A 7,748-nucleotide genomic window follows, 5' to 3' on the forward strand; every position below is an offset into this window, starting at 1 on the left:
AAAAAATTTGCTAAAATGAGAACAATCATAACCTTTAGACATTTACATCTTTTAGTTCTCTCATAAAACATCAATTTACCATCTAAGCCATTTTCTTTAAGTGGTCGTCATATTTGATAGTATGGTTCTTCAAATATATAAGTCACCTCATCGTTGCAGTAAAGAATTAACAAAATCTTATGACATTGACTAAAATATGCATTATTAAAAGTTTAAGAACTAAAACATGTATGTTTTTTAAACTTCATAGACCAAAATAGAATAAGTTAAGAAGTTTAGAAAGCAAAATAGAATTTAGAAAATATGTGCAATCTTAACGACCATGCTCCCCTCTATCTTATCACACAATTAAATCTCTTAGAAAAAGTAAATAATTTTAGAAAAGAAGAGTAACACTTGTGTGACACAAAAAATGGATGAAGCTTGTGTGCATTTAGGTTTTTTTCTTTATTAAATTATATCATATAGTTTTAAAGTGTGAACTATTGCAATAATCTCTAAGAAATTATAGTTAGATTTAAGGGTGATGATTATTGGACAAAAAAAATACCATATGTAAGCATAGTTGAACCATTATTAACATAGTCTAATTAAAAACTGAAAAAGAAATATTTTATATTTCTTAAATCTGAATTTGGAGAGTCCGAATGAGCTTTAGCAAAAAAGATTTCCCAAGCTCAAGTAAAGAAAAAGAAAGTTATATATATAATTGTAGAAATAAAAAAGAAAAAGAAAAAGATCTCTATTTTTAGTCTTAAATTCTGATCTCTCCGTGCCATCAAACCACAAACCAGAGCTTAGTAGAACAGACTCAGTGTTTGTATTTTCACTTGAAGGTCAAATCTAAATCCCCCGTCCATGGAATGGAACCTCCTAATTTCTTCTCTTTTTAAATTGCTTGTTTATTTTATTTGTCGAAATTTTCTCCCTTCTTATTCTTTGATGAATTGAGATTGGAAAGAACAAAATTGGGTTTTCTTTTAATTACAGAGAAGTAAACAAATATTTATGACGGGAGGACAAGGGGATACCGGAAATGGGATTGAGGCGGTGGCTGGATCAAATAATCCAAGACCGGAGACCGCAGCTCCACCATCGGAAGGGGGTGGTCCGGCGGGTTCTGCAGCGGAGGCAGGTAAGAAGAAGAGGGGGAGACCGAGGAAGTATGGGCCGGACGGGAAGTTGAATGTGGCGGCACTGTCGCCGAAGCCCATATCGGCGTCGGCACCGGCACCGGCAGCTGTTATTGATTTCTCGGCGGAAAAACGTGGAAAAGTGCGGCCGGCGAGTTCCTTGACCAAAACCAAATATGAAGTGGAGAATTTAGGTAATAAACTTTTGACTTAAACAGTGTTGAGTTTGTGTGGACCTTTGATTTTGAGTCATATAGATGGAAGAAAAAAGGCTATAGCTATTTTGTAGGATCACTAATAACTGTTACATATAAATTCAGAGTATTTTTTCTAAGAAAAGTTTATCTCTATCATAAATAGTGAAAAATTACTAATCATATTGAAGTAACCTAATATATTCTTGAGACCTGAGGGACAACAGTTGTCCATGCTTTCTATGGTTTTTATTAAATTCCTTTTATGTTAATGAAAAAATCTCAAAGTCTTGATGTCAAGTAATCAATTAGCAGTGTGATTGGAAATCTTAATATGATCATAAAACTATTTTTGAATATGGTAGCCGACTTAGTTCATATATGAAAGATTAATTAGCTTAAACGACGATTGAAATTAATGAATGTAGATTTGCTTGCGAAATATGGTTTAGACCAGTTTAAGCACAAACATAATGCTGATTGGAAGAAAAAAAGGTCTTGATAGTAGAACTAAGTAAATTTTCAATAGACCAAAAAAAACTTCCTTTTATCATTACTAGATCATGATAGACCTAGATTATCTAAAAGACAGAATAATATAATACAATACATCCAAATATATATCTATAATTATGTTTATGCTTATACATATTGAAAATAGTTTTACCATTTAAAATAAAATAATTTATCTTTATTAAAATGAGGGTTGAAACATAAAATCTAAATATGTGATTTTATATTATTTTAGTGAGTGTTGAGTTGAGTTATTTTTTCATTTCATTGTAGGTGAATGGGTACCTTGTTCTGTTGGTGCCAATTTTACACCCCATATCATCACCGTAAGCAGTGGGGAGGTAATTTTGTTATGAATTTTCTAAATTTTGTAGCTCAATGTTTAATTAGATTAGTCAACACATTTCTACGAGGATGTGACAATATATATAAGATGTTATTTTGTGATAATTTTAGGACGTAACAATGAAGGTTCTCTCATTCTCTCAACAAGGACCTCGAGCAATCTGCATTCTGTCTGCTAACGGCGTGATTTCGAGCGTAACGCTTCGTCAACCCGACTCCTCCGGTGGAACCTTAACATATGAGGTTATAACTTTATTAATCTCCCATTTATGCATGTATAACTGAAATGAAATAAAACATATTTGAAAATGATTATGAGAGAGTTAAACGTTAATTTTGTCATTTTAAAAATTACTCTAAAATATGTAATTTTAATCATTTTTTGTCGTATTAGCAAATATATATAGCAGAGTGCAAAATAATTTGCATATATAACAAAGTAATTTAGATCCAATTGTTGGAGTCAATCACTAGTATGAGTTTTTCATCCATAGATTGTGGTATAATTATAAATCTTTTATTAGATGATGTTATACACTTAATTATTAATCCTAATAGTATTATTCATTGCACTTAGCTGATCTTAAGTTAATTTGAGTGACTAAATACATTTTTTTAGAGTGATATTAGACATTAACAAAGTGATTTTAACAATTTCAAAATAATTATGTAATTTTAGGGTCGTTTTGAAATATTGTCGTTGTCGGGATCATTCATGCCGAGTGACAGTATAGGAACAAAGAGCAGAATTGGTGGAATGAGTGTCTCCTTAGCAAGCCCAGACGGACGAGTTGTTGGTGGTGGAGTTGCTGGTTTGTTAGTAGCTGCAAGTCCAGTTCAAGTATGTGCCTTCTCCTTTCACTACCCGTAATTTTAAACTACGAAACAAAATTTTGTTGTTTGAGCTTATATTTCTTCTTTTATTACTACTTTCGAAAATGATAGGTGGTTGTAGGAAGCTTTATATCTGGTAACCAACATGAGCAAAAGCCGAAGAAGCCAAAACACGATGTTGTATTACCGGTTTCTACATTTCCAATCTCTAGTGTTGAACCAAAATCATACAAGACGACGACAACTATGACAACATCTTCGTTTCGTGCGGAAACATGGTCACCTAATGTAGTTCCAGATTTAAGAAGTCAACCAACTGATATCAATGTATCATTAACTAGTGGTTGATATATATTGTCGTTGTATTGTTCAACCATTACTGACCACATCGTTGTCGAGGTTCTATCCTGAGTAGGTGTCATTGTTTGTTGTTTACGTTGATGGACGATTGACAATTTTTTTTTTCTTTTTACAAGTAGTATTTTAGTTTTGACACTCCTTTTTAGGTAGTAATTGAAAGATATATCATTGTCTAGGCTTCAACTATGTTACGTAATGTAGAATATATAGTTTGATTGCAAAATTCTAGATTCAACCTTTTAATTTAAACTTGATGGATTCAGATTTATGCTTCCTTTTTCTTTAGTTATTTTCTGTCACGAATAAAATCCGTGACAGTTGTTTACAGTCATAGTATTGGGAGTCATGAAAGTCCTTCCATGACAGTTTTCGAAAACTGTCGCAATAATTTGACAGAAAATAAATATCATTAATTACTATTTATAACAACAAATAACTGTCATCATTTGCATATTAACAACAGTTAAAAAAATGTCACAAATTCGTTTATTATGACATTTTTTAAATGTCAAGGATATATCAATCATGATAGTTTTTTTAAAAATAAATGTCATTGTTTTAGGATTGACGACATTTTTTTCCTGTCAAATATAGGGCAATCGTAAAGTTTTTTATAACAAAAATGTCATTGTTTTAACAAATGGTACATAATACCCATATAGACACAAATGTTCGACACTTTAATATATATATATGCTATAATACACTTTGTAATATTCGTACATTTTCAATCAAGTTTGAACAATTTACAAGTATGAAATTACAGCCCTTAATCAAAGCCAGTGTAAATATACCATCATAATACATATAACATGATTTTCTGTACAAGCATAAACAACCAATCGATAATCCTTCACATCAGAAAATATTCTTTATTGCTTGAACCATGGTCAAATCCTTCATTTCTAAAACAACCAATGTATTTTGATGATCCTAATTAGCTTCTTTGAAGATAATTTCAAGAACTTTGTCGGCTCCATTAGAACCTACAAAGACAACATGAATATAAGCATACATCACAAGACAAGAGAGTACATGAACTCGCTTAAAGAGAGTACAACTTGCTTCATTTCTTTTTTTCTTTTTTTCTTTTTAAATATGGCTTAGGATTCAAATGTGTTTTCAAGGAAGGTGAAAAGTTCACCAAAAAGTTATGATAAAATAAGAACAAAAGGTTATCAACAAAGCTTAAATAAGGTGCATAATTTTCATATTAACTAAAAATAAATATAGAAATATAGTCACGAGAAGGCACAAGAGCATACATGGAAAGAGGAAAGAAAACATAGAAGAGTGTACATGGGAAGAGGAAAGAAAACATAGAAGCTACCCCAGATTTTCAGAATCGAAAAAAATCATGGGGAAGGGGAAGGGGAAGGGGAGAAGAAGGTTGCTTAAGCATACAAAAATTGCATAAGAACTGTCCTAACTGTCACCTAGTCATTCCACAAACGATCATCTCACAAAACTTCCTACCAAACAATCCACAAGTGAAGAATGGTGAAAAACTACAATAATGAATGGTAGCAAACAAACATATATCAACTAAACTAACAATAGGCCAAGAGAACTCTAAACGAAAGAAATGAAGATTTCACAATTAACTTTGACTTAGCTGAATGTCAAGCCAAGAAGATTATAGCCAAGATTCTTAATTAGTAAGGATTTACATCAAATCATCATTATAGAGTTCCTTGAATAAGTGGAGGAATGAGTTAAAAGCATTGATAAAATTTGTTGGATTAAGGAAGACTTTTTAGCAACAATATGCATTTTTTTGTCTTTTGGTATGTGGTAAATTGTTTTTTGGATTGTTTTAATTAATGTTTCTCTTGTAGAACAATGTACTACATCGTTTCAAATGTAGACAATTGTTTATGTTGAAAAGTTTTCATAGTACTATTGTAATATTGCCTCTATATGATGTTTGTTATAAAAGAACTACGGTTATATTATAAGCTTTGACACTAAACTTGGAGATTTGTGACTTTCGAGTTGATTTTTTTCTCTTGGTCCTTCAACGGAAAGATTAAAAAACGAAAAAATGAATTTTAACATTCTCTGGATCCAAAATAATAATATACTGGTATTTACTAGTAACAACACAATGGAGACCATTGATCAATATAGACTAACCCGAAATTTAATTCTTCAATAAAACAACAAATAGTGGTATTTGCTAATAACAAAAACATAATGAATTCCTCCCCTTGCCCATAGAAATTTTATCTTAGAGAAAGTTTAATCCAAATAAATACTTGTTTGAATATTATTGGTAGAAATTTTATCTTACAATTATGTTTTTGCATGAGTTTTTGTTTGATTGAATTGATCACTCATAATACAATGCATTTTTCTTTAATCTCTAATCACTTGTAAGCATGAATTTTGAAACCACGTTGAGTGAAATTTCTTGATTTCATTTCAAGTATGACTTTTCTCTTAATTTTTTTTTATTGAATTGTCTAATTTGAATTAATTTTTGAATTAAGTTAATTAATCACTGCTAAGATAGAGAGGCTTTCCTTGATTTTGAATGTCACAACGTTGAAGTCTAAGATCTTAATGCAAATTTAAAGGATGAAACTACTAAGAAGAAAATATATTCAATAGGTTTAGTACCAATCTTGATGCAATTTTTGTTGATTAATTAAGGTTAATTAGTTCTTGAACTAATTAGTTGTGTATTTGAAACTGTTTGCAATGTTATTGTTTGTTGAATGATGGAAATATTGCTAGAAAAAATTATTCCCACTTTTAATTGATTGAGAGAACCCTTTTATCTTTTGTGTCCTAAATTTCTTATAAACCTCAAAATCATTTAATTGCTTGCTTTAATGTTCTTGCATTTCTTCTCACAAAACCCTCTTTACTGATTTGAATTCTTGATTCTTGTTTGAAGGTTTTCTTCAGATTCGACACCCTTACGGTTTGTATGATAATGTTTCGTTTCTTGTTTTTTTTTTCATAGAACAAGAAACGGAACTATGGTTGATAACTATTCAAATTTCCTGCTTCTGTTTTTAAGAAATGAGACTATATGTTTGATAATTATTCTCGTTTCTTGTTTCTTGAAAAAAAGAAACATAAACAGAAATTTGTTTGATAATCATTTTTTGTTTTCGTTTCTTGTGTTATCTTTTTTAACATTTTTGCTTTTTTTTAGTCTAAATATAATTTAATTATGTAAGAAATAAAAAAATATAATTAATTAAAATATGAAAAAAATAATTATAGAACATTAACATTACCAAATACACATTGTCACACTCCCCTCAGATCATCTACTCTAGACCCAAGAGGCGGAGTGAAGTAAGCGATATCGCTCTCATTCTAAATGACACAAACTGACCCTTAACCTTTAACTTTTAAATGAAACACAAGCGAAAGCTAAAATATATAACTTAAACACAATTGAGTGATACCCGCTTTATGAAACAAACTTATATAAGTTCTACATAGACATTTAACAACCATAATTACATAGAAACAAACTGCATCTTCAACAAACTTTAACCTAAGTTTGGCACAAATAAAGACCAACTATACATAAATTCAAACAATAATACACATGTGATAGTAAGACAAAATCCTTTAGTAGAGAGAGATGACGACGAATCAAGCTTCAAGAACACAATCTCTACCTAGAAAGTGAAAAACATTTTGAAGAGTGTGAGCTAAATGAGCCTAGTGAGTGATAGATTTTTCAATAGCATTTCTTAACATTTTTAAATTGTAAACATAAACAATAACGTGAATACTTTAGCTTGATAAACATTTAGTAAACAATCAACCAAATCCTTATTTTTCTTGATCATAACCCCAAGTATCTACTTCTGGGAGGTCGTACAATGAACTTAATACCAACTCCTAACCTTAGAGATGGACATCCCTGATCCTTGTTCCTGAGAGATAGTGTCACACACCCCATCCAAAGCACTTCCTCACTAGGCCCGAGATGTAGCATAAAGCCAACTGACATCGCTCTTCTTCTAACGACATCCTTTCAATCATGTTTCTCTAATAACATATTACATTGCTCAATAACTAATTAAACGAGATGAATATGGAAAACAACAAGATATGGGGGAATGCTAGAAAAGTAATATTATAACCAAATTATAGGCCTCTCTGCCATAGAGTTAATATTACAACATACAAAAGAAACATAAAATGATATTCAAAGAAATGAATCGAGCCTTAGAGTACGATTTCTCATACTCCTTGGCTCTTATTTTTGTCTGTTACGATGAGGAGAAATTGTAAGGAGAATCCATCTCTGTTTTGTTCTAAACTCTCACCTAAAACATAAGAGAGAATAGAAGTATAAGCTTGCTCTTAAGGATCCAATTTCACACGGCTGTTAATG

General features: G+C 30.8%; 1 protein-coding gene across 2 annotated transcripts; it reads left to right on the top strand.

Annotated features, from left to right (window-relative positions):
- The first annotated feature begins 643 nt into the window (after window positions 1-643).
- Window positions 644-3,554, top strand: LOC101205374 (AT-hook motif nuclear-localized protein 1). Of its 2 annotated transcripts, XM_004149086.3 has the most exons (6): window positions 644-836; window positions 991-1,327; window positions 2,114-2,181; window positions 2,297-2,428; window positions 2,865-3,026; window positions 3,131-3,554. In XM_004149086.3, exons 2-6 carry the CDS (start codon window positions 1,009-1,011, stop codon window positions 3,365-3,367), a joined length of 918 nt encoding a protein of 305 aa, XP_004149134.3. In that variant the 5' UTR covers window positions 644-836; window positions 991-1,008; the 3' UTR covers window positions 3,368-3,554. The 2 variants fall into 2 exon arrangements, with proteins under 2 accessions (XP_004149134.3, XP_031745801.1); XM_031889941.1 differs by having other exon boundaries at window positions 644-1,327.
- Window positions 3,555-7,748: the final 4,194 nt, after the last annotated feature.

Source organism: Cucumis sativus, unplaced genomic scaffold (genome assembly GCF_000004075.3).
Source record: "Cucumis sativus cultivar 9930 unplaced genomic scaffold, Cucumber_9930_V3 scaffold77, whole genome shotgun sequence".
In the NCBI taxonomy this organism is placed as follows: domain Eukaryota; kingdom Viridiplantae; phylum Streptophyta; class Magnoliopsida; order Cucurbitales; family Cucurbitaceae; genus Cucumis; species Cucumis sativus.

What these genes read in the sequence shown, in the direction of transcription:
- LOC101205374 (XM_031889941.1), top strand. Translation starts at nt 1,009, where the DNA reads ATGACGGGAGGACAAGGGGATACCGGAAATGGGATTGAGGCGGTGGCT. An exon ending in GTGGAACCTTAACATATGAG is followed by an intron (nt 2,429 to 2,864) that starts GTTATAACTTTA and finishes ATGTAATTTTAG; the next exon opens with GGTCGTTTTGAAATATTGTC. An exon ending in TAGCTGCAAGTCCAGTTCAA is followed by an intron (nt 3,027 to 3,130) that starts GTATGTGCCTTC and finishes CGAAAATGATAG; the next exon opens with GTGGTTGTAGGAAGCTTTAT.